This window comes from Bufo bufo, chromosome 5, assembly GCF_905171765.1.
Source record: "Bufo bufo chromosome 5, aBufBuf1.1, whole genome shotgun sequence".
In the NCBI taxonomy this organism is placed as follows: Eukaryota; Metazoa; Chordata; class Amphibia; order Anura; family Bufonidae; genus Bufo; species Bufo bufo.
In genome coordinates this window covers 504,279,516-504,306,712 of record NC_053393.1, presented here as the reverse complement: position 1 = coordinate 504,306,712, position 27,197 = coordinate 504,279,516, and the positions used below count along the sequence as shown (strand labels likewise).

Here is a 27,197-nt window from a genome sequence, read left to right as displayed (position 1 = left end):
GTAACATCTATGAAAAGTGCATGTTGTGTGCCAACTGCCAGTCCGTGCATGCCAAGAACTGTGCTGATATATTTGCATTTGAATTCTTCAGTAAAGGACTGTTCTGCTGCACAACTGCGTCAACATTGCTCCAAAATATTGAAGAAGACCGCAGCACTATCAAGTCTTCAGAAAAGCTGTAATTTATTCACCAAGGCCGTAAGGTCGAAATGTCTCACACATTGGTGAATAAATTACAGCTTTTCTGAAGACTTGAGAGTGCTGCGGTCTTCTTCTATATTTTGCACAAAGGGGGTACTACAGACTAGTCATCACCGCTTGCACCACCACTATTTTTGACAATACAACTTTTTTCCTTAAGTGCTGCTACAACCCTTTTTATATCAACATTGCAAGTTGGTGTCACAACAATAGGGACCCTGTCTTGCACCTCAAAACCTCCAACACTTCGGGCACCTCAATCGCTATCAGGCAGAAGAACCCTAGAACCAGAGAGTGCCCTTAAGGGAAGAAAGGTGCACCCTTCCACGAGCCCAGGGATCATCAGAACTGTGAGTACAACTACAACTCCCATCCAGCCAACCACACTCGCACACGCCACTGCAGCACACTGCATGGTATCAATGCACAATATACTGTATTGGTACACATGGAACCTATAGTAAACTGCCATATACTTTATACAATATTGATAAAACTGAAATAACTGCTCCCAACTCAAATGTCTACAAGTCTACTTATCTTATTAATGTAAGAAGATACAAGGAATCATTGTGGATTATAGGTATGTTCTCACCAAGGTTCCTGGCCTTGGTGGAGTAAGAGCCTGTTTTCATGTGTCAGCAGCAGTTGCTGTTTGACACTTTGCTATTTAGTATGGCTGCAAATAGCTGATCCGTAACAGCTCTTACTGGGAGTAGTCAAAGTGCTGGGTGGGTGAATACTTCCCGCGTTCCAGGCCGGGTTTTGTCAGGCCTATAAAAAAACAGCCAGCAGTGTCAGGTGTGGGGATTTATCTGTCTCTGACATTGGAGCTCTGGCAATCTCTGAACCGGGATCTAAGCCTTGTGCCAGGCCTGAATCCTGGAGGACTGCTATGTTCTGAGCTATGTCGGTCAGGTGTGGATTAACACCCAGGACAAAAGGTGACTGTTTTGCTTGTTTGAGCTATCTGGGTGTGGACTAAAACCAATACTGCAAATGAACTGTCATACTATGTACTTGCAACAAGTGTGAATAAACACTGAAGTTTTTGAGTTAAACTGATCTATATTGTGTCCGCTTGTCCTGAGAGCGAGTCCCACATTAACTAGGAAAATTCAATGATGTATGTACTGCCTGTTCTTAGGTCTTGGTCCCTGTAGTACAAAGAGATCACATGGAAATGGTTTAAACATGGTTTTGCTGTCCACAATATGTTGTCACTGGTTTAATATTTTATATGATCATCTATAACGCTTTTATGATTTGTCCAGCGTTCTTTTATGTCTTTAGTATGTCTCAAATCTAAGATGTTTCGGCATCTGGAACAGGTTGAAAATGGGCTGTATGTGGCATAGGGATAAGCAAAGAGACTTTATTCTGCATTAAAAACTAAATTAAATTTAGAGAGATCTATTTTCCAGAAAGCAAAACCCTCTAGCTCTCCCCAGAAAGCAGAGTTCATCAACTTAAAAAAGTAGCAAACAGAATTCAGCCAGGAAAAAATCATCCAAACCTAAATCGGGTTCCAAAACCAAGTCTTTTTCTTATTTCATAGATTACAACTAAATAAACACAAGGACATGCAGTGTCCACAAAAATGCTTTTCATCCATTGAAATTATGCTTTGTACACTTATGAGGTCAGAAACAATCCATTACTAAAACACATTTGTGCCTAAAATGAAATAGAATAATTGTAGAAACAAATATTAATTCCCAATAAAAGTCATCATTGGGCCTCCTACATTTTCTAATAGAGACAATGGTGAGCAAATAGCATTATGTTAGGTCAGCTGTCTATGTCCGCTGTTGCCCTACTCTCCTCTGCAGGCATGATATATGTGCTACCATGCTGCCGCTATGCTTCTGTCTTGTGCTCCAGCCTCTGTCTCCTTAGGGCATGTGCTTCCAAATCCTTCCTCAGCTAATGGCTGGAGGTCTCTGGGTATTTAAGGCGCCGCCTCCAGCTGTAGGGTGCCTGAGCTTTAGGTTCCCCGTTGACCAGGTTCCTTCATTTGTTCCAGTTTCAGTTTTGTTTGTTTAAGTTAACCCTGTCTGTTTGCCTTATTTGTGCTCCTGCCAAGTAGCCATCCTACCTTCCTCGTCAGTATCTTCACCATCACCCAGACTGCCCCTTTATCCTGTGTTTCCCACCATGAACACTTCAAGTGTGCTGTCTGGATCTCAGAAACATTCAAGTCTCAGTGACCGTTCAGACTATACTGAGGTTTTCCTGGAATTTTGGTGCATTTCTATAGCCTAAGCTCCTGGTGCTTCCAATAGAGTCCCTGAGCTCTAGGGGTCCGCTGCCAATTACACTGGGACTATCCAAGGAGGTAGCGGTCTGGTTGCTTCCCTGCAGTAAAGGTCAGATCCCTTCAGGACCTTTCACCACAAAATGCATTGTAATCTGAAAGCAGCATGTTATAGAGAAGGAGAAGCAGCTGAGCAGACTGATATATAGGTAAACATTCAGTACAACTTGCAATTTATTAGATTTTTCCACCTCCTGTGAACAGTTATCGGTACAGGAGGGAGGTGTTATCAGTGAATGACAGCCATCTCTCTATGCACAGTTATGCACACAATGCTATCAATCACTGATAACATCTCCTCCCTGTATCAATGCTGTTCACAGAAGGTAGAAAAAGCAAAGATATAAATGTATAAATTACAGGTTTTACTGAATCTTTTCCCACAAAAATATATATCAATCTGCTCATCATCTCCTCCTCTATAACACTGCTTTCATATTGCATTGAATTCCGTGGTGACAGGTCTTTTTTAAAAAGTGAATACCAGGGAAGCGCCAGAATAATGCCCTTAGGGTCTAGCCCACAGCAAAACTGGTTAGTTGGCACAGTGGCTCCACACTTGCTGATCCGTAACACATGATTTCATGTTACTTAAGAATGTACAGTGGACTGTATTCTGCAACAATTCCAGTTGTTCACAAGACTGCGGATCTGGACGCAGTCACCTTTACTGAGTACTAACTGTGTCTCTCCGATAGCCCAAGGACTTACAGTTGGGCTCAACCAAAATTAACCATGCTAAACAAACTGATATACTGACTCAGATTCAAGGGTAAGGCAGTTGCATAGCTACTGCTCCAAACAATGGTAGTAAAGGCAGCCAGGAACAATTACACATTAAAGGGGTTGTACCAAGTTTTAAATTCATTGGTTGGGATCTGACCACTGAGATTTCCACCACTCCCAAAAGGGCAGGTCCCATTCCCTCATCCTGATGGAGCAGTAAATCAAGCAGGCACCCTGCCGCTCCATTCATTCTGTACCTGGCTGTCTCCAGTAGTCCGATAGAGAATGAATGGAGCAGCAGGGTGCACGCTTGCCCTACTGCTCCATCCATCAAACAGGACCTTCAGTCAGGTTGGACCAACACTGATCAGTTAATTATATTTTGCTGACAGCGGGGAAACTGGGGGCAGAAGGAAAATAAAAACTAGTGATCTGCACTCATTATTTGCAGCACTATGCATGTATAATAGTCCAAAATCGGGATGACAGATTACCTAAGGGAACTTGTCACTAGGTTTGGGGCCGTTATGCAGCTGCTGTTGAGCTTTTCAAACAGACCCCTTTCCGAATAGTCTGCTTCTGAAAAAGGTGTTAAAAAGACTTACAAATTAGAGAAGAGTCCAGAGATGAGTCTAGCAGCATCCAGCACATGCACATTGTGTAGATGAAGCCGAGGACAGTACACTTTGCTTCGCTGCACATGCGCCGGATGCCACTGAACTCATCTCTAGTAATTTAAACAGGACCTTTCATGGGTTTGTAACCCCCGCTGTTTTTCCCAACTAATATGTTAATTTAGACCATCGGTACAGGAAGGAGGAGATGGCCGGGTTTCTCAATGGGTGTCTCCTTCTCCCTGGCTGTAGCGCTCTCCGCGGTGAATGGACCGCGCTACAGTCAGAGAGAAGGAGTCGCCCATTGAGAAACCTGGCCGTCTCCTCCTCCCTGTACCGATGGTCGGGAAAAACAGCGGGGGACACAGCACCAGAACGGATGGTTATTTTGGAAAAAAAAAGTGCTTGCATCTGTAGGGGCCCTACCTGGTAAGCATACCAGTTTCTAACACATAAACCCATGAAAATTCCTCTTTAAGAGTCCTTTGACAGGAGACAGGTTGACACCTGTACAATGACATACTGGTGGTTTAATGGCCCCAAATCTAGCGGCAAGCTCCTTTTGATACTGCAGCAAAAATTATCTTTGAGGCGGTATAGTCCCATTCCTTTAAAATAATGTTCTCTAATATGTTAAGAATAACATATGTACTGTTCCTGCCTCTTTAAGGCAATTGGCCTGATTAATGGATATGGATGCGATCCACTTTGCAAACTAGAAAATGTTATTATTCATTACAGAAATTTGTGGAAGAAAGTACTGGTGGAATTTGAGCACAATGAACAGTACTGGTATATAAAAGTTATTATGTCTAGATATGTGTCTACCAGCTGTTTTATGTTAAATCTGTTTTGTAAATGCTTAGAACATTGAACCATTAAATTAGACTGTTTTGGTAGAAGACTGGAATTTTTTTTTTCCCCAAAAAAAATTGAAAAAAAGAATTGGAAGAGGCTGACATTTTTTTTTTTCTTTAGACACGTGTTAGGGTGAAAGGGTATGCAAAGAACACTGTGAGTCTTTTTAATTAGCAGACATGGTGAACCTTAATGTGAAAAACACTTCAGACTGTGAATTTGAGGAACTGTAAAGACTGACACGGAGACCCGCAGAAAAATTGGAGACAAAGCGCTGTGGTCTCTGAATATCTAAGAAACCAAAGCAGGTGTCAACTGGAAATTCTACAACGTTCTAGGGTTTAACCGTACCAAATCCCTCATATAGGGTCCGAGGGCAATTATTTTTGTGATGTAGATGCGGCAATGATAAAAAAAAGAAAACTGCAACATTACCATTTTGTCTTCAAATATGTGAGATAAGGAGGCTTAGTGCTAAAATCTTAACCATGTCCCTTAACTATCAGCTGCCCATATATTTTCCAAAGGGCTTCTGAAAAAAAAATACTTCAATTACTCTTACCGGTAATATGTTTTCCATGAGCCCATGACAGCACCTGTGAGAGATCCTCCTCCTTCCGGACAGGAAACAGGAACTTCCCAGATCTTTAAATTGGTCCCATGCCTTCCACCTTCAGTATTTGACAAGATTCCTGGGACCAGCAACGCACCTATATATAGTAAAAACTAACAACATAGGCGAGAAAACATAATAGAAAAAACTCTGCGCCAAATATATGCCAGGCATATCTCTTCTTTGGCACTATACTAAAGAGTAAATTTCTCCTTCTCTCTTTTTTTTTTTTTTTCCTTTTTTCCCATCATCATTCTTTATAAATAAAAGTCTTATTATTATTATATATATATATATATTTTTTTTTTAAATAAGGGAGGGAATTATGTAGGTGCTGTCATGGGCTCATGGAAAACATATTACCGGTAAGAGTAATTGAAGTATTTCCATTACGCCCCATGACAGCACCTGTGAGAGACTAGACTAGATAATTATTAGGGAGGGACTACAGCCTGCAGCACCTTTCTCCCAAAAGACATATCCTGCACAGATGAAAGGTCCAACCTGTAGTGCTTGTAAAACGTAGAGATAGACCTGGAAAGAAATCCTCCTGTCCCTGGACAGGAAACAGGAAAGAACTGAAGGTGGAAGGCATGGGACCAATTTAAAGATCTGGGAAGTTCCTGTTTCCTGTCCGGAAGGAGGAGGATCTCTCACAGGTGCTGTCATGGGGCGTAATGGAAAAAAGAAGAGAGCTGAAATTTAAATTAGTTACTTTGGGCAATTACTCAAATTTTGATGACCTACATTATTAATGTTACTCACCTAAAGACTTAACAAAAAATTATATTTTTTTCTAGCTGGTGGTTTAAAAGGGTTTGTGTCACAAAGCATATTGTACATATGTCAAACCAGCAGCTGGATCTGAATACTTTTGTAGCTTTATGTAATTTAGTATAACCACTGAGCCATTCAATAAAATGTATATGTATAGCGCCACCTGCTGTTCGTTCTTTTCCTTATTTTTTTAGTCTGTCTCACTGAGCTGGTCAAAGGTGCTCAGTTTAAATCATTAACTGCCACTAGACATACTTTCTGTTGGAAGCTGTGGCAATTACAGGGAGAGAGCAGAAAGGACACGTCCCCTGAGCTGCAAGCTTGAAGATAATCAGGAGAGCAATTGGAGCAATGAATGGGGAGATCTCTGGATCCATGGGAGGTACAGGGCTGGTTCTAGGTTTGTTAGAAAGAGATTGTCACGAGCTATATGATGTCTGATTTACATTTTCTACATCAATCATGGGAGAACCCCTTTAATAATCAGTACTTTATAATAGTCTTTCCCTTGCTGTAATAGAAATCAGCTCTTGCGGCGATATCCTGCTGATCATGTGCTGGGATGGTGATTGCACACAGCATCCAATTTGAGGAGGCAAAACTGCAGGGGAACGGAAAGCAGCATCCTGGACCAATGATGAGGCAGGAGGAGTGTCCGAGACTACTTCAGACTCCCTCTAGGCACTGTATCTATGCTTAAATGAATTTGCCACAGGTTAAATATCTTCAGGATAGGTAATCAATATCTGATCGAAGGGGTCTGAGTCCGAGGACCCCTGCCCGATCAGCTGTACGGGCTACAATGCTGAGGTGAGGGCTGTAGCCTCTTCTTCGGTGACATCATACCCATTGGACACACGGGATTTGCATGCTTTTCAAACAGCTGATCAACAGAGTTGACCCTGAAGATTGGTTATATATATTCAGTTCCCTGAAAAACCCTGTTAAGTCATGTATCACAGCTCTGTCCTAATGGAAATTACCTAAAAAACATCCAAGCTGCAAGAACTATGGAAAATAATTGCAGGTAAGTAACTCGGTTCATGAGAGGACTGTCCCTTTAAGGCCTCATGCACAGGACCGTATGTATTTTGCGGGCCGAAAAAAACGGATCCGAAAAAAATACAGATGACATCTGTGTGCATTCGGTATTTTGCGGAACGGAACAGCTGGCCTCTAATAGAACAGTACCATCCTTGTCCGTAATGCGGATAATAATAGGACATGTTCTATTTTTTATGCGGAACGGAAATACGGACATACGGAAGCGGAGTGCACACGGAGTAACTTCCGGGTTTTTTGAGTGAATGGTTCCGCAAAAAAAAACGGAACAGAAACGGAAAGAAAATACGTTCGTGTGCATGAGCCCTAATGTTGAACTTGAGCTCTGCTTTTCTGATTCAGGGCTCCAAATACTGTGTACGTGCATCAATATGTATGTCATATAATATAAAAGAAATTCTGGCTGGTTGCAGCCACCAATATTTTACACCAAAATTGGTGACATTTGGATTTCTCTGTCACCTTTGCCACTTTCAGAAACAGTGGGCTGGGCTTGGGCATGAAGAGGAAGACCACGAGCAGGACCCCTGTGGTCCAACTTAAATAACAACATGTGTGCCAGAAAACTGGTACACATTATGCTTGAAATCTACGCCAGCAACCTTAATGGTGTAGACATGGAACCAAACATACACCGAGTTATTACCTCTTAAAGGAGTTCTCTGGGAATGATTTAAAATGGCCACCAGCAACTTGTCCTAGAATGTGAGCAGGACTGGTTGCCTCCACTTGCAGAGCAATATTAAATAAACATAAAAAAGGATGGGCCGCTAAGATTTACCACACTTTAATAAATAAAATATATAAAACACATATCTTAAAAACAAAGTGATTCGGTCTATTGCAACGCGTTTCACCGACCGAACCATCGGATTCCTCAGGCTTGAACCGGACTGACTGCAAATGTTGAAATTTAAACCTGGTTTTCAGGAAATGAGGTCATAATTAATTTCCTCTTCCTTTTTTTTTTAATACAATTTTAATTACAAGCTTTTTTTTCAAAGTTAAAACAATTTGAAAATTTAAATAAAGCACTATATATATATATATATATATATAAAACTTGCCGGCCAATATCGAAATGGATAAAAAATATATAAAGATTTAAAAAAAAGAAGTTATGTGTGGTTTGGTTGATTATTTTGTGTTTTCAATGGTCTAATTCACACTATCTGGTGTCAATATCTGCAATGAAAAGAATTTCGGGACCCATCGGTGGACACCCGTGGCTTAAGGGAGCTGCTCTAAAACCACACTCCGTTTTACAAGTGTTTCCCAGCGTTGTACCTGGTTCAGCACAACTCCATCTGGTGAGTTGCAATCCCTGGTATCAGGGGGCAACTGTACATCACAGTTCACACACAGGGGGCATGGTCCTCTTTTCTATTTTTTTCCCACTTGCAGAGCTACCTGGAGGGGGAAAAGGGGGGGCTCAATACCTACAGTAACACAATAGACTGTACAATAGACAGTAATAATGGGATCCTGCCTACGATATGCCATCATGGCTGAGCAGCCTGACAGGAACGCTCAACAATATGTAGTAGATGCAAGTGCCACCCCCTAGGCAGCTCTGCAAGTGGAGGCATTCAGTCCTGCTCACATTCTAGGACAGGTTGCTGGTAGCCATGTTAAATCGTTCCCTGAGAACCCCTTTAATAACTGTGGCACATCGTACACCAGTGGAGTTTGTTATTGAGGGAATAAGAAAAGGCTGAAAATGTAGTCATTCACTAAAAAGAAAAATGTAAAAGTTATAAACAAAAAAGTCAGTATTTTTTGGGGATAGGTTTGGCCTATGATATAATATAATTTTGTAAAGGTAACTACAGTACTATGTAGTAGTGTCAATGGCCACCACAGTGTGTAGCCGTCTATTAGGACAGGTCAGTTCACAGTGACTCAGCAATGAACGTGGTCATAGAAATACATATTAAAAAGTACTTTAGAAATGTATCTTATGCACAGTAATTGTATTCTTCTTCCATACCTAGCAGTGTGACTGCCGCCTGCCTGGTATGGCAAAAGTAACGTCAAAGTGATGGCTATGCTGAGTGCAGTTCTACTAATGGGTGTCTATTATAGTATGAAAATAACACTAAAATAATAAAAAAATTTGCATGTCTCTGCATTATAAAATACATAAAGGGAGAATTGCACACGAAATATAGATTTGGCAGCAGCAGGAAATCTGGCATTTGGCAACAATGTGGCATTTTTTATGAATCTATTACCAAGTATATATTTCACATGTGCTATGTGGCCAATCAGCTTAATTAGTTTGATCAAAATTACCAGCATTTATTTCTGTTTTAGATTTTATGTCAGTAATGTCTCCTTTTTATATATAATATGCTGGCTACAGAGTAAGACAGAAATGAAACGCTCTGTATTGTTATATGTATTGGACATTCTCTGACTTTCTTTTTTTAGCCATCATGGCGTCATATTTTTTCAATTTACATACAGTGCACCAGTAAAAGATTTTCTTCTCTTTATAATTATATGGAATAATAAAACAGAAGATCAAAATTTAATACCGAATGGTCTTAACGGGAATCTGCCAACAGGTTTATGCTGCCCGGGCTGAGGGCAGCAGAAAGCAGTGACATACATCCTGATGATAGCAGTGGAGAGAGCCGCTTGTGTCTGGTCATCGTTCTATTCCCAGCAGGGCATGAGAAACACCGTTCTGCCAATAGAAGAGTTCTGTAACTTCCATACATGAATGGGGTTGTTCCTGCTGCAGTGCATCGATTTCTTCAAACCTCATTCAGATGAATAGTACAATCCATGTAAGATACCAGATCTCTGAAGGTGTACTGATAACACCCAGGCCAGAGGGCACATATGAACATGGGACCAACACAGATGCCCTCAGCTGCCAAGCGCACATGTAACAGGTCAGCCAGTGTCATAGGGACAAATCTGCTGACAGATGCCCTTTAAGGAAATCTGACTGTCCAGCACTACTGAAACTCTTGCAGCTATGAGAGACAGATTATTTTTTTTAACATAAATTTAACTACCACTTAAAGGAATTTGCAAAATACATTTTTTCCATATTCCCTATTTAGGCATATGGACATGACAGAAGGGATCCCCCCCACTTGGAACCCCTTCCCATCAAATTGGGAAGCAGCTGGAAAATGAACCTCAGATAACACTACATTTCTCCGGGTTACATGGCGATTAGTTGGGGCGGTTGCATTTAAGAAAAGGTTTTATCTGCACATAAAATTAGAATAAAATGTTATATTTTGTTTACCATTCATTAAATAAAGACATTAAAATACTATTCATCCCGTACATCTTTTCTTTAGATCAACACTTTATTTTTTTTCTTTATTTCTCTAGTTTGTGTAAAATCACTGATAAAAAATGATTTTCCACAGACCCTGGAGGAACAGGAGCGGCAGAGCGCTGCAGTGTATGGCTATGGGCTATGCATAGAGACCTGTCGTTCATACCCACCTTTGCATTCTCGATGCAGGGACAGATGGCCCACGCCGCACTTGCCTGAACATCTGGATGCGGATTTTTAAGCAACGACCACAGCAAACGAACTCCATCTAATCGGTCAATTACCCTGTCGCGCAGCCAGGCAATGAAGAAATAAACATCAATTATAGCAGCAGAAATCTAAGATCCTGACTGTGAAGAATTGTATTTGACCAAGAAATCAGAGTAAAATCGTCACAGACTTTCTTGTGGATTTAACATCTCATTCCATCCGTGTCAATTTTTTAGGTTTCCGACCCCTCTCCCTTCCTTTCCTTGTATCAAAGCTACAAACAAGCTGTGAGATCTTAATGCAATACGAATAAAAGTCATATGTGAGAACTTAAGACGCTTCGTAAAATGCAAGTATTTTCCGAAACATCTATTTATTGCAGAACTTCATTACTTTGAGAGGATGTGCGTGTTTTTGAAATCCTTTTTTATTTTTTCTACGCAGCTTCCTATTCGGAACCATAGACTGTCCGTGAAGGGAAAAGCATCTGTAATCCTGATAGAGGTTTAAACTTCTATACCACAGTGCATCCTTTGTTGGGAACGTATAAAGTTTAACTTGTTTTCCATGTGCCGCCAACTAACATGACCGGCATTAAATACCGCTGTCTAATTACTTAAACACACTCTAATCAAACTATCTTTATGACTGGCTGAAGAATGAATTCTCATCAGATTCATCACACCGCCATCTGTCCACTGTTTATACATCAATCAGTAGGAGAAACATAACTTTACATCAGGGTCCATAGAGGACTTTAAACCGAGCCGCAGGCCAGACTAAACCTAATATCCCCTTACAATCCCTATCTTTGTACGAAGACGCTGTAATCCTAAATCTTGCGAAAAGATAGAAAGAGGGGGCTTGAAATATATCAGCTTCAAACGTACAAGAGGATGTTATTATCTGCTGAGAACATGAAACGAAGTTCTGCAAAAACATATCATGGTGACATGTGATTTATACAGTGCGTAATTGTATCCAGGCCGTAGTCAACGCTCACAATCCTGAACAAGATTTTTTTGGGTGATTAAATAGATTTCAACCACAAAACAAATCTCGTATATACATTCTTAATCTGGGCTCTTTTGTAGCAATTCCATACTGTCTGCGCCTTTTAGTCACATGGAGAATGACTAAAATATAGTAAAAATAATGAATAAAAAGTTTAGGTTTAAATGTAATACATATAAATATACTTACGTTTTAAATATACAAGTGAGTAAAATGAATAAAATTTATAAATAATAAATATACAAAAATAAATAATAGTAATAATAATAATATATACAGGGAGTGCAGAATTATTAGGCAAATGAGTATTTTGACCACATCATCCTCTTTATGCATGTTGTCTTACTCCAAGCTGTATAGGCTCGAAAGCCTACTACCAATTAAGCATATTAGGTGATGTGCATCTCTGTAATGAGAAGGGGTGTGGCCTAATGACATCAACACCCTATATTAGGTGTGCATAATTATTAGGCAACTTCCTTTCCTTTGGCAAAATGGGTCAAAAGAAGGACTTGACAGGCTCAGAAAAGTCAAAAATAGTGAGATATCTTGCAGAGGGATGCAGCACTCTTAAAATTGCAAAGCTTCTGAAGCGTGATCATCGAACAATCAAGCGTTTCATTCAAAATAGTCAACAGGGTCGCAAGAAGCGTGTGGAAAAACCAAGGCGCAAAATAACTGCCCATGAACTGAGAAAAGTCAAGCGTGCAGCTGCCAAGATGCCACTTGCCACGGGTTTGGCCATATTTCAGAGCTGCAACATCACTGGAGTGCCCAAAAGCACAAGGTGTGCAATACTCAGAGACATGGCCAAGGTAAGAAAGGCTGAAAGACGACCACCACTGAACAAGACACACAAGCTGAAACGTCAAGACTGGGCCAAGAAATATCTCAAGACTGATTTTTCTAAGGTTTTATGGACTGATGAAATGAGAGTGAGTCTTGATGGGCCAGATGGATGGGCCCGTGGCTGGATTGGTAAAGGGCAGAGAGCTCCAGTCCGACTCAGACGCCAGCAAGGTGGAGGTGGAGTACTGGTTTGGGCTGGTATCATCAAAGATGAGCTTGTGGGGCCTTTTCGGGTTGAGGATGGAGTCAAGCTCAACTCCCAGTCCTACTGCCAGTTTCTGGAAGACACCTTCTTCAAGCAGTGGTACAGGAGGAAGTCTGCATCCTTCAAGAAAAACATGATTTTCATGCAGGACAATGCTCCATCACACGCATCCAAGTACTCCACAGCGTGGCTGGCAAGAAAGGGTATAAAAGAAGAAAATCTAATGACATGGCCTCCTTGTTCACCTGATCTGAACCCCATTGAGAACCAGTGGTCCATCATCAAATGTGAGATTTACAAGGAGGGAAAACAGTACACCTCTCTGAACAGTGTTTGGGAGGCTGTGGTTGCTGCTGCACGCAATGTTGATGGTGAACAGATCAAAACACTGACAGAATCCATGGATGGCAGGCTTTTGAGTGTCCTTGCAAAGAAAGGTGGCTATATTGGTCACTGATTTGTTTTTGTTTTGTTTTTGAATGTCAGAAATGTATATTTGTGAATGTTGAGATGTTATATTGGTTTCACTGGTAAAAATAAATAATTTAAATGGGTATATATTTGTTTTTTGTTAAGTTGCCTAATAATTATGCACAGTAATAGTCACCTGCACACACAGATATCCCCCTAAAATAGCTAAAACTAAAAACAAACTAAAAACTACTTCCAAAAATATTCAGCTTTGATATTAATGAGTTTTTTGGGTTCATTGAGAACATGGTTGTTGTTCAATAATAAAATTAATCCTCAAAAATACAACTTGCCTAATAATTCTGCACTCCCTGTATAGGATTTCACAAAAAAAGTGTGTTGTCTTGAATGAGCAGAAGTGCCGACATTTGGAATATAATACATTTTCTGTATCTTTTATTTAATTTCTAGGATCTAAAGAACTGTCCCAAATAATGTGTGTTCTATGCAATAATAGCAAAAAAATAAAAATTAGGCCAATGTTTATTTATTTTTTGCTGCAATAAAACTGAAAAACGAATTCACACTTTGGCCCAAATTTACCAGTGTGTCTGTGCCTAGAATCTGTGGCGCACGTTGGCAGTTTGGTACAACTACGATGTGTACACGTTTTGCGACTTGAAGGGGGGGTCTAGATAGGGGGCCTAAGATGCACCATTTTTCACTCGTATTCTGACGTATTCTTACCCCTTAATTTTGCACCCGTATTCTGATGTGTAATTCTGTTTTAATGGAAGTCAACCAATAGTTGGTGGAAAGCTAGACAAAAGTGTCTCTAGCTGCACCACATTTATGACCCAGCCTGAGCCCCTGTGATAAATCTGGTGCAGGTCTAGACCGTCTGTCTAGGTCTACGCCATCTATAGGATTAGTAAATATGGGCCTTCGTAGTCATAAAGCATGCATGCAGTTCTTAGGGTTTGTAGTGATGTTGCATACACAATTCCTTACATATGCTGTTATGTTTTTTTCTATTATGATCTTAGTTTTGCATAAAAGAAGTTCTAGAGACTTTTCCTAGATCTGATTTTGACCCGTGTATTTTATTTCCATATAGATACATTATTTTGAAATATTAATACACAAATATGGAAACTTACGCCATATTATCGGGCTCCGATGCGCAGGCTCCTACAGCCTTGGTAACGTTCACCAGCAATGCTTGATTGGTGCTGGTTAGTAAATTGACCAGTGGATTGATGCCCCCACATTTACGGATGATGGCCCTATTGGCGGGCTCCTGGCCACATTCTCCCAGTGCTCCTACGACATTAACAAGGACCTCTTCTGGCTGGTCAGCCAAGAAGGTGACCAGGGTTTCTATTACTTTGTATTCCTGAAACCTTTGAAACAAAGAAAACAATTATCTGCTGCACCTGGACAGAAAGGTTGCATGATACACCTTGATACAAGACCCCCACGCACAGTATTAACATTACAGTATTAACATTAAATAGGGTAAAAACAGAGTCTGTGGCTTTCAGTGATGTTACTTGAAGCTCCTGGGACCCACTGAAAAATTTATAAAGCCCCCACCCCAACTATCACTCGTCTGTAATTCTACTGGTGTCCTCATATGGGTCTGCGGGACTTTTTGAGACCTCTTAGGCTCAGTCCCTTGGTGTTACTGCTATTTCTGCGCCTCATGACTGTAATATGCAGTAACTTCATTTAAGTTTTGGGCATTTATTTAGCTTTAATATAAATTAATATGACGACCAGATACTTTTTTAAGGGATAATATTCAGTAAAATCATTCTCACATTAGTTAATTGCTAACTGCAGTTAAAATTAATATGGGATATCACTGTCATTAAAGTAAACCAAGTCTAAAACTACCTATAAACATAACATAATCTTCAGGGGTGGTTCTGAAGACAAGAATAGTCATTTCTACTGATGTGTGTGAGAAAATCGCAAAGTGCAAAATGGATATGGTCGTGTGAACGAGGCCTAAAGTGTCTACAGCAGATGTCGGGGGAAAGAAGGGCTGGATTTTAACATGCCCATTCCATCTGTTATCAAAGAAGATAGTCCACCATCAGAGGTGCCTGGCAAGGCCTTACTCCCATCTCCCTACTGAGAACAGAAGGTTTGTGCAGAACAGTTGTCGGCCTATCTAAGTTGTATGGCTAGTGTTAGTGAGCCCCAGCCCATCAACTTCCGACCAGCTATTTATCAAGGCTGCAGGGAAGGGCATGATGTGAAACACTCATCAAGGCCTAAAAGGGCACTTCCTCTTCTAAGGAGGAGCTGATCTTGCTTGTTTTGGCTCCTTGATTACTACTTCCAGTGGGAGTTGATCTCACTTCTTTCGGCTCCTTGATTACTACTTCCAGAACCCATTAAGCGTACGATAATGCCTTCATTAGTCCAGCTTTGACAAGTCCTTGTAGGAAACCTGGTCTGGTGAGGTCCCATTTAAGAGGTATTCTGGTTTCAGCAAATATTATTCATTGCGCAATGATGAGCTATACATTCTTTCATATACTTTCTGTCAATCAATGCGATCCTTTATAGTGTACTTCCATGGGGTGAAGATCTTTCCTGGTCATGTAACGATCACGCAGGTGCACATCTCGTTACAGTTTTCGGAGCTCTGTCTTGTAACGAGCCCTGCACCTGTGTGATGGTCACACGACCAGGGTGGTTTTCTTAAAACCAGAATACCCTTTTAATTGTCCCTAACTCCAGTTCACTGCACTAAAAAAAATATGAACGTGTTCTTTCCAGTGAACCTGTTGGCTTGTATTCTGACGATTCTCAAAGATGTCTGGTGACTCAGGAACCTCCATGAGCAGTAGCCATAAAACACTCTATTATTAGGTCTTCAGAGGGATGGCTCCAAACAATATATATTCTTCCAACACCCAGAATGAAGAACCGTAAAAGTGAGCATGGAAGAATGCTATAAATCTTTAGGGTGTAAACTGATTTCTCTAAGCACGGATTACCTTTTTTGTATCTGCCATATACCACACTATACATCAGCACCAGGCCAATTATGTGACATCCCGGCTAAGTCGTGCAGCAGATGAAGCACATGGGCTGTATATTTTTTCTCAGCTAATGTGTAGCCTAGCCGTAAGTTATGTGTAGATATGATGATATATGGAGATATTTGTTGTCCTCACTCTTTAGCCAGCAGCTGCTTATCACTCAGACTGATCTCTAAATGATCCCCTCCGAGACGGCTTGATGTATATAACTGCTCCTGAGAGGTGCTTATTGTGTCAATCTATCTGATATTTGCAGCCTAGGCACTTGTTAACTAAGCCAAAGAACTCATTTAAGTTTCCTGCTACTTTCATTACTCATTGATCTTGTCCTCTTCATCTGCGAAGAAATCCCTCACCCTGCCTATGACCTTCTTTCAACTCTACCAGCTGGCCAGTAACAGCCCAGAACGGCTTTCGGACTGAACATTATCACCGTCTGGGATTTCGATAATGCGAAACACACGTCAATGACATTAGAATAATAGACAAAAACCAAAATGTTACTTTGTCACATTATCCCGGCTGATGGAACACTTCCAGATGGCTCCTGTCACCGCCGCCAAGAGTTCCTTATTGTCAGACTTTCTGAGCAGCATGGCTAAGGGTTGCAGTCCTCCATACTGCCGGACCAGATCTCGAGTCTCTTCGTCCTCGGCACACTATACATCACAAAACAGAGATCAACTTCAGAAATTCCCCCGTCCTGCACACAACATATATTTTCCAGGATAAAACATTATCGCTTTGTGTCTGCGAATCGAGGGTGTAAGTAATAAGATTCGCAGGCTTGGGTAATACGAATTGCCTTGTGAAGTGGGAATTGGTGATTATGGTTTGCATGTGGCTGCTGTAGCTCTGCCAAAACATCTCTGTGCATGTTATCCATTTCATAATACTTGGACATTTAATATGACATCAATTACAAAAATAAAAAAAATAAAACGCTTCTGCCACTTGAATTATTTTTTGTCTAGTTATAGAGACAAAAGTGGATGACTTAAACAGAGAAGAATGCTGGCAGCGGGCTTAATCATAAAACCTGATGTCATAAACAATACCCAGGCAGCACAAATGGTAAGTACTAAGAAGCAAAGCAATAAAATAAATACAAAAAAATAAAAAAAATAGCCAGACAAACATGGGAGTGTGCAGAAACGTCTTGAGGAAAAAAATGAAAAGCGAGTGAAAGTTTGTCGTTACTTAAACCACAACATATGTAAGCTGCAAAATCAAATCAGAACATAATGCGAGGACATCGTTACCGCAATGATCTGAAAAGAGAGGATGAAATGAGGCCACGCCAAATGAAGAAAGAAAAACATTTTATTTAAATTAAGGAAAGGTTTAGTTTAGACCCAAGCCACTGGTGGAAGTAGAAACAGTGGATGAGCAAGGGTGTTTTTTTTGGCATTTTTTATTTCAGAAAAATCAACTAAACTAAACAGTTTTTATTAGATTTTTATTATAAGGCACATAAATGCACTTGAACCAATAGTGTTGGGTTCACACAATATTGTAGAATGTGGTCTCAAAAAAAGGAACCAGTTTCCAAAAACAGCTTCAGCTTAAAAGTACATGCAATTTTAGCTACTATATACGGGATATATATTTTTACTGTTTTTTCTGTGTTTGGATTTTCTGAGAATGATACAAGTGAAATTGTTACTAAAGGTGGCCATGCTGGAAAGATGCAGTTCCCTAGGCTAGAAAAAGGAAAGGAAAAATTCCCATAAAATATGTTTTTCCAAAAACAGAAACTGAAAAAAGTCGATGACAATTTCTAAGAGCCATGGACACCTTTGGGGGTATTTTTTTATTATTTATTTTTACTCATTTTGGGCTAAAATAATTTTTTCAATTGGTCTTTAAAGGGTTTCTGTCACCCCACAAAACTCATATTTTTTTTTTTGGATAGTTATATTCCTTATAGCGCGATATAGGAGAATATAATGGTCTTACTTACTTTCATTTTTGAAATGCTGACAGGGCCGGCCGGAGGAGGAGATCACGGCTGGCCCTGTCAATCAACACGGCGAGGGGGCGGTTTTCTGCTGCGGCTACCAGCAAGTAGACGCCCTACTTGCTGGTAGAGCCCTGATTTACATATTATAAAACTTCGTTTTCTAAAGAATCGGCCGCATGAAAGTAAGTAAGACCATTATATTCTCCTATATCGCGCTATAAGGAATATAACTATCCAAAAAAAAAAAAAAGAGTTTTGTGGGGTGACAGAAACCCTTTAAAAAATGTCAATGGCTTTTCCTGTACAGTTTTCACTTTAAAGGCTAAGTACACCTGGGGAGCATTTTTTTTATTTATTATTGTACTGTACTCATTTTGAGCTAAAATATATTTTTATTGTTTTTTTATTAAAAATATGGCATAGTTTTTTCAGTACAGAGTTGAATTGCTCTAGAAGCACCCTTTGGATTTTCTCTCTTTTCTGTAAGTTGAGGAGCAGACCACTCCTTATCTCTGCTCTCTGCCCAGTTCTTATCTTACTGATAAGAATGTGCTTAAAGGGAACCTGTCACCTCTACTATGCTACCCTCACTGAGCGTTTGTAAATGTTCATTGTGTTACCCTAAACATATAAATTACACTTTTAATTTCATTTGCAGACGGATTCAATAAGTATGATGCATTTTTGTACTTCCCGCCTTTTATGCAAATTAACATACGAGTCATATCTTACTTGTGTGACCAGAGAAGAGTCATATTTTCAAGCTCTGACTCATCTCAGGTTATTTTGCATATGTATCTGTCCTCAGCTCTATACCCAAAATCCAGGTGACAGGTTCCCTTTAAATAAGTGTTTATGACCTCTTAGTACTTTAGAGATAAGGTTTATGAGATGACTGGCACAAAGTGAAAGTACCAGTCACACAGGTAGAAAAACAGTTAGCCCTTTCTGACAGAACAGCTCAATATTTTTAATAAAGGACAATTGAAAAAATTATTTTTAGCCAAAATGCAGTCATAAAAAAAATGCCTTTGAAGGTGTACATAGCCTTTAAGTGTATTAGCAGACTAGTAGGTTTACTGTTTATACTGAATCCCACGAGAGAACTGCTCTGAAGGCTGGATGTGTAGCGGTCATCTCTGAACTCCTGACAGCTGATAAACACTCAATTCTTATCAAACTGATAAAAAGTTTATTTACGATGAGTGTTTATGATCTTTGAGAAGTTCAGAGACAAGGGCTGCACATCCAGCCCTCAGAGCATGGGACCAACACAGATGCCTTCATCTGCCAAGTGCACATGTAACAGGTCAGCCAGTGTCATAGGTACAAAACTGCTGACAGATGCCCTTTAACACTACAGATTGTGGGTCGGATTTACACTGAACAAAAATATAAATGCAACACTTTCGGTTTTGCTCCCATTTTGCATAAGCTGAACTCTGAACTCATGAACTGAAGATCTGAAACATTTTCTACATACACAAAAGACCCATTACTCTCAAATATTGTTCACAAATCTGTCTAAATCTGTGTTAGTGAGCACTTCTCCTTTGCCGAGATAATCCATCTCACCTCACAGGTGTGGCATATCAAGGTGCTGATTAGACAGCATGAATATTGCAAGGTGTGCCTTAGATTTCCCACAATAAAAGTCCACTCTGAAATGTGCATCTTGATCACACAGCACAATGCCACAGATGTCGCAACGTTTGAGGGAGAGTGCAATTGGCATGCTGACTGCAGGAATGTCTACCAGAGCTGTTGTCCATGCAGTGAATGGACATTTCTATACCATAAGCCATCTCCAAAGGCATTTCAGAGAATTTGGCAGTACATCAAACTGGCCTTTCTGACCCCGCCCCCCAAACCCCCCCCCGGCAAAACTGTGCACATTTCAGAGTGGTCTTTTATTGTGGGTAGTCTAAGGCATACCTGTGCAATATTCATGCTGTCTAATCAGCACCTTGATATGCCATACCTGTGAGGTGGGATGGATTATCTCGGAAAAGGAGAAGTGCTCACTAACACAGATTTAGACAGATTTGTGAACAATATTTGAGAGTAATGGGTCTTTTGTGTATGTAGAAAATGTTTCAGATCTTTGAGTTCAGCTCAAGCAAAACGGAAAGTGTTGTGTATATTTTTGTTCAGTGTATGTAGTGTTTCCATAGAAGCATCCATATTCAGTACCTTGTACTTTCTTGGGTGAAAATCCACATTTCACTGCACACTATAATGGTTGATTATGCTCCTCTCATATATATAGGTATCAACTTGTAGACTACATTGGAACCGTGCAGTAAATTAGCTCACAGACCCTCAATGGAAACCATATTCCTGGTTTTGTCAATCGGATAAGGCTCAGATTTCTATCTCTTCTGTGACTAATTCTAATCCAAACACTGGGAATACTAGAATCACCTATTAGAACAAGTCCTAATCACAGCATGGCAAGATCTGATTGTCAGGATTAGGCTCCACAACCTTTTCCGGCTTTTATACTTTTCCTAAGCCTCTGGTTTGCAGAACAGACTATTCAGCACCTCAATCAGTAACAGTGATGCCTAAACATAATTTAGAACAGCGAATTCACTGCTTGGCGCAAAGGAACCAACACAACTTGCAGATAGGACGAGATGATAACTTCTTTATAGTAGGCTATGCATAGAAACTACGTGTTTTATGGATATCAAAATTATATCTATATTTCTATCATAAATCTATCTGTCTATACACAATTGTAACCTGATGAAGGGGACTTTGATATCCTCAAAACGCGTTGTTTCTATGCAAAATCGACAAAAAAAATTGCATTCTATCTGCAAGTTGCATTAGTTTAGTTCCATTGCGCTAATTTATCTTCAACACAACACAATTTAGGTCTAATCCACAAAATTGGAAATTAAGAAATGATGAATTTTTCAATGTGCACTGTATCTACAGGATACTGATAATCTACAGGATACTGATAATAAAAGGGTGCATCTAACTAACCTGACAGACAAGATAGAGAAATGTAAGGTTGGTCTACTTGAAAGCCTTACCCTTGTTTGCAGTTAAAGGGGTCATAAGAGGATTGTATGAGAAGGTCAACCGATGTAAGACTTGAGCCAAAAGCCCAGTAATCTGAGACATACTGGTTTCTAGGTCAAAACTGTCTGTGTGAATGTATGTCGTTGCTATGCAGTGGATCCCTAGCAACCATCTCAAAATGACATTGGGGCTGTTCTGACAGCAGGGAGCAAAGTGCAGCTTGGCAGCAGTAATACCATGTCCTTACACAGTCCCGTCTGCTCTACGCGTATTTTTCGGAGGATGAATCCTAGTGAATAACCTCTTAAATGTGATAAAGAAAGATATGAAATGAATGTGTTTTAGTCTTTTAAATACCTGGGCTAGAAAAGGGGAAACTGCATTATAGAGGCTCTCTGGGTTATCAGTAACAACACTGACTGAATTGAGGAGAGTTTACTCAATATGAATTCATTCCTGGGTTATCAAAGTAATACAGGTGAGGGTCCATTCACACGTCCGTATGTGTTTTGCGGATCCGCAAAACACGGACACCAGCAATGTGCGTTCCGCATTTTGCAGACCGCACATCGCCGGCACTCCCATAGAAAATGCCTTTTCTTGTCCGCATCTGCGGACAAGAATAGGGCATGTTCTATTTTTTTGCAGAAACTGAAGTACGGATGCGGAAGTGCAGATCCACAAATGCGGATGCGGACAGCACATTCCGGCCCCATTGCGGAAAGGATGCGGACCCATTTTGCAGACGTGTGAATGGAGCCTTATACAGATAGAGAAAAGTAGAGGTAGAACAGGTAGAGAACACTACAGTACTTGTAGTACAGATAGAGAGCAGTACAGTACATGTAATATAGGTAGAGAGCAGTACAGTACATGTAGTATAGGTAGAGAGCAGTACAGTAGATGTAGTATAGGTAGAGAGCAGTACATTTAGTACACATAGAGAAAATTACATATAGTACATGTAGAGAGCAGTACAGTACATGTAGTACAGGTAGAGAGCAGTACAGTCTATGTAGTACAGGTAGAGAGCAGTACAGTACATGTAGTACAGATATAGAGCAGTCCAGAACTTACTTATAGTACAGGTAGAGAAGAGTACAGTGCATGTAGTACAGATAGAGAGCAGCACAGTACATGCAATAAAGGTAGAGAGCAGTACAGTACATGTAGGACAGGTAGAGAGCCGTACAGTACATGTAGGACAGGTAAAGAGCAGTACAGTACTTGTAGGACAGGTAGAGAGCCGTACAGTACTTGTAGTACAGGTAGAGAGCAGAACAGTACATGTAGGACAGGTAAAGAGCAGAACAGTACATGTAGGACAGGTAAAGAGCAGTACAGTACATGTAGGACAGGTAGAGAGCAGAACAGTACATGTAGGACAGGTAAAGAGCAGTACAGTACAGGTAGTACAGGTAGAGAGCAGTACAGTACATGTAGGACAGGTAAAGAGCAGTACAGTACATGTAGGACAGGTAGAGAGCCGTACAGTACATGTAGGACAGGTAAAGAGCAGTACAGTACATGTAGGACAGGTAAAGAGCAGTACAGTACATGTAGGACAGGTAAAGAGCAGAACAGTACATGTAGGACAGGTAAAGAGCAGTACAGTACATGTAGGACAGGTAGAGAGCAGAACAGTACATGTAGGACAGGTAAAGAGCAGTACAGTACATGTAGGACAGGTAAAGAGCAGTACAGTACATGTAGGACAGGTAAAGAGCAGTACAGTACATGTAGGACAGGTAGAGAGCAGAACAGTACATGTAGGACAGGTAAAGAGCAGTACAGTACAGGTAGTACAGGTAGAGAGCCGTACAGTACATGTAGTACAGGTAGAGAGCTGTACAGTACATGTAGTACAGGTAGAGAGCGCAGAACAGTACATGTAGGACAGGTAGAGAGCAGTACAGTACATGTAGGACAGGTAGAGAGCCGTACAGTACATGTAGGACAGGTAGAGAGCCGTACAGTACATGTAGTACAGGTAGAGAGCAGTACAGTACATGTAGGACAGGTAAAGAGCAGTACAGTACTTGTAGGACAGGTAGAGAGCCGTACAGTACATGTAGTACAGGTGGATAGCAGTATAGTACATGTAGTACAGGTAGAGAGCAGAACAGTACATATACAGAAGGACAGCCAAAATGAAAAAGAAAAACAGACAAAAACTTTAAAAAAATTGTTTTTGATGAATACTGAATAAAAAAAATAGCTATGTCTGATGGAAATGTCGCATTAAACACGCTCTCTGCTCAGATCAATTACCATCATTTACTTTAGCCTGCACAACCTCTCTAAATTGCTCATAATTGACATCTTCATTTACCTTAAATATTGCACTAGCACAGTGCATTTGCAGCTCTTGATTTTCACTGTTTAGATTTTTTACAAGATCCTCGATCATCCTTTCTGTTTTTATTGCAAGTCGGTAACTCGGCTGCAAAAAAGAAAAATAAATGATGAAATATATGAGCTGCAATTAGTGGCTTATTCTTTCTTTCATATGGTCATGGTCTCTCGAAACATTAAACATAGTTGATCCCCATTTTTATTATTATTAAGCTTATCATACTTGCATACCATAAAGGGCAATATGCAGTGCCAGAGGAAGAGGTGACGTACGCTGTGTGAATGGGTGTATAGAAATACACCGCTGACTGATATACACAGAAGGAAGGCCTGAAGATAAAATATGGTTAGGCTACTTTTAGACTTGCGGCAGGACGGATCCGACAGGCTGTTCACCCTGTCGGATCCGTCCTTCCGCTGTTTCGACGTGCCGCCGCTCCGTCCCCATTGACTATAATGGGGACGGGGCGGAGCTCCGGCGCAACATGGCAGTGCACCGCGAAAGGCCGCCGGACTAAAAGTACTGCATGTCCGACTTTTTAGTCCGGCGGCCTCTCACCGTGAACTGCCGTGCTGCGCCGGAGCTCCGCCCTGTCCCCATTATAATCAATGGGGACGGAGCGGCGGTCCGGCGGCACAGCGAAACAGCGGAAGGACGGATCCGACATGGTGAAGAGCCTGTCGGATCCGTCCTGCCGCAAGTGTGAAAGTACCCTAAATCGTAACAACAGAAGCACTGACATCACTATCAAGTAGTAGGATGACAGAAGGGACAGTTCACACAACTGATTTTGAAAAACATTCTTAAAAATTCTGCGTGGAATCCGCTGTTTTTGAGACGTTTTTAATGTGGTTTTATGACGCGTCTTTTTTTTTAACCACTGGGTTCAATTCAAAGCAAAATTTTCAGCTTGAGGTTTTTAAAGCAGATCTGCGCCAAAAAAAGCACAGAAAACACATAATAAATGCATGGACTTACATGGAGCTGTTTTCTTTCTGCTTCCTATTCATTTCAGGGGGAGATTCAGCGCTGATTCTGCCCCAAGATAGGGTGTGCTGCTTTTTTTTACACGTATATTTTTTACACGTGTACAAAAAATAATAATGGGAGGCTGTTTTGAGGTGTTTTTAAAGCACATTTTGAGGCTGAAACGCTCCAAAATCAGCGCCAAAAAACTGAATGTGAACTGGCCGTAAGGGTACAGCCACACGGTCAGGATTCCTTTGGAAGCCAAAACCAGGAGGGAGTTAAAAGAAAAAGAGAAGTCGTATCTGTCCTTGATACTTTCTTGGAGAATTTGGTGGAGTGGATTTTTCCACTTTTGGTGCCTATTACAATAAGGTCTAAATGCAATTGCATGTAAATGTGGGCCACTATGTAAAGGAGCCCTAAGGGAAGTGGTGGGAAGGTTGGTAGAGAAAAAGGACAGGCTTCTGCGCTGAAGTTGGAGGGGCTTACCCTCTGAAGTAGTAGTAGTTTGAATGATTTATGTTTATATTGATTTGAGGATTTAAATTGATTTTGATGGATTTCTATTGTTTTAATGTTTTATGGATTTATATTGATTGTTCTATTGTTTTAATGTTTTATGGATTTATATTGATTTGATGTTTTATTGATTTATGTTTGTATGGTCCTATGTTATATGTCATATGCCATTTTATAAGTAAAAAATTACATTTTTCAATACCTGTTTGTATTGATGTCCATACGCCTCTAGTTATTGAGTGCCCCTCGTTCCATTTTTACCCTCTGAAGTAGTCAATTCCCCCCCCCCCCTCACACCTGTACTACCATAGCGTCTCTCAGGAGCCAAATTTTCTTAATTTGGAATTAATTTAAATTTCATAAATATTTTATAGTTTTCATACCTATCTTAGTTGTCATTTCTTTAAAGCAACCCTCTGGTTCAAGAAAAAATAATCATATTAACCGGGGAAAGAACAGAACATTTACATATTTCTCAGGCTCCTTTTCTTCCATCCAAGATGGCTGCACCGCTTCTCAGACAACAACATTGTGCATCAGTAGCCCAAGACACTTCCTACTTGTCCAGCCCTGATCTTGGATTGGACAGCACTGTTCACGTGAGCAGTGCTGGCCAATTTAAAGGCTATGTACACCTTCGGGGGCAATTTGTTCTTTGATGATGGTATTTTACTCCTTTTGGGCTAAAAATCCTTTATTAAAAATATTCAGCCGTTGTCACAAAGGGTTAACTGTCTAGCTATCTAGAATTATACTTTCACTTTCTGCCAGTTATATCCCTAAAAGGTCATAAACACTATAGTTAAGCCACATTCTTATCAGTAAAATAAGAACTCAGCTAAAATGAGTGTTTAGGAGATCAGAGGTAAGGAGCCGTCAGCTGAGCTGTCTGACGGAATAGAGTGAAAACAAACAGAAGGCTACTAGAGAATCTCAAGGCTGTACACAGAAAAGGGTTCAACATTTTTAACAAAGGCCATTTGAAAAAAGGATGTTAGCTCAAAATGAGTACAATGCAATAATAAAGAAAAAAAATGCTCCCAAAGGTGTTCATAGCCTTTAAGGGCAGCAGGAAGTTTCTTTGCCTACCAATTGTACAGTGTGCACCGGGTAGTCGGAGAAGCGGTGCAGCCCTGGAACTGATGGATCTGCAGCTAACAAGAAGAAAAGAGGGTCACTGTGTAAGCATTCTGTTCCTTCCCCAATTATTGTGAACTTTGAGCCGGAGGGTCGCTTTAAGCAAATGTTAGTAGAGTAAAATGTGCAGCATTATTACATTTAGGGCTCGTTCACACGACCGTTGGTGTCCCGTTCCCGTATTGCGGACAGCATTTGCAGATCCGTAATACGCGGGCACCGTTCCGTTGTCATTCAGCATCACGGATGTGGACCCATTCATTTCAATGGGTCCGCAAATCCGGAGATGCGGAGCTGTGCGGAACGGAAGGACGGAACGGAACACTACGGAAGCACTACGGAGTGCTTTCTGGGGTTCCGTTCCGTGCCTCCGCACCGCAAAAAGATAGAACATGCTCTATCTTTTTGCGGAACGGAGGGATCGCGGACCCATTCAAGTGAATGGGTCTGTGATCCCCATGCCTCTGCCCCACGGAAGGTGCCCGTGCATTGCGGACCGCAATTTGCGGTTCACAGCACGGGTTTCACATGGTCGGGTGAACGAGCCCTTATCCATAGCCTTGATAGAAAACATGCAAATGTGTGTGCCTGTGTGATATGTGATCTACATAATAACTATAAAAATGCCGTAGTCATTTCATGCATCTTTGAAATAATATATAAAAGCAATATATATAAAAAAACAACATTATTTTATTACCTTCAGTAGAGTTTAATAATCAGCTTATAAGGAAAATGGCTATAACAGCAATCACTTTCTAAAGCTTGATACAGTATGGACGGTGTGGGGAGGATTCATCCTGCGGCTTTAATTATTAAAGCACCAAACAAAATGTTCAGAACAAGACCACGAAAACTTAGAAGGTGACATTATAACTGGCTGTTTCGTAATAAACACTAATGGAGGATTTAATCAGGAGACATTTCAATTAGTTCATCCACAGATGTTTTAGCCTTACATTTCCAGGGACATTAATCTTCTGATGCACATGCCGTA

General features: G+C 40.6%; 1 protein-coding gene across 1 annotated transcript in view; it reads right to left on the bottom strand.

The window, feature by feature from the left end:
- ODAD2 (outer dynein arm docking complex subunit 2) overlaps window positions 1-27,197 on the bottom strand; it is a 145,880-nt gene that overhangs the window by 28,151 nt on the left and 90,532 nt on the right. The window contains exons 14-17 of the mRNA XM_040434342.1: window positions 23,552-23,662; window positions 16,725-16,879; window positions 14,322-14,564; window positions 10,643-10,757 (exon numbers count right to left, since the gene is read on the bottom strand). Coding sequence (XP_040290276.1) covers window positions 10,643-10,757; window positions 14,322-14,564; window positions 16,725-16,879; window positions 23,552-23,662 — 624 coding nt within the window. The remainder of the gene's footprint in view (window positions 1-10,642; window positions 10,758-14,321; window positions 14,565-16,724; window positions 16,880-23,551; window positions 23,663-27,197) is intronic.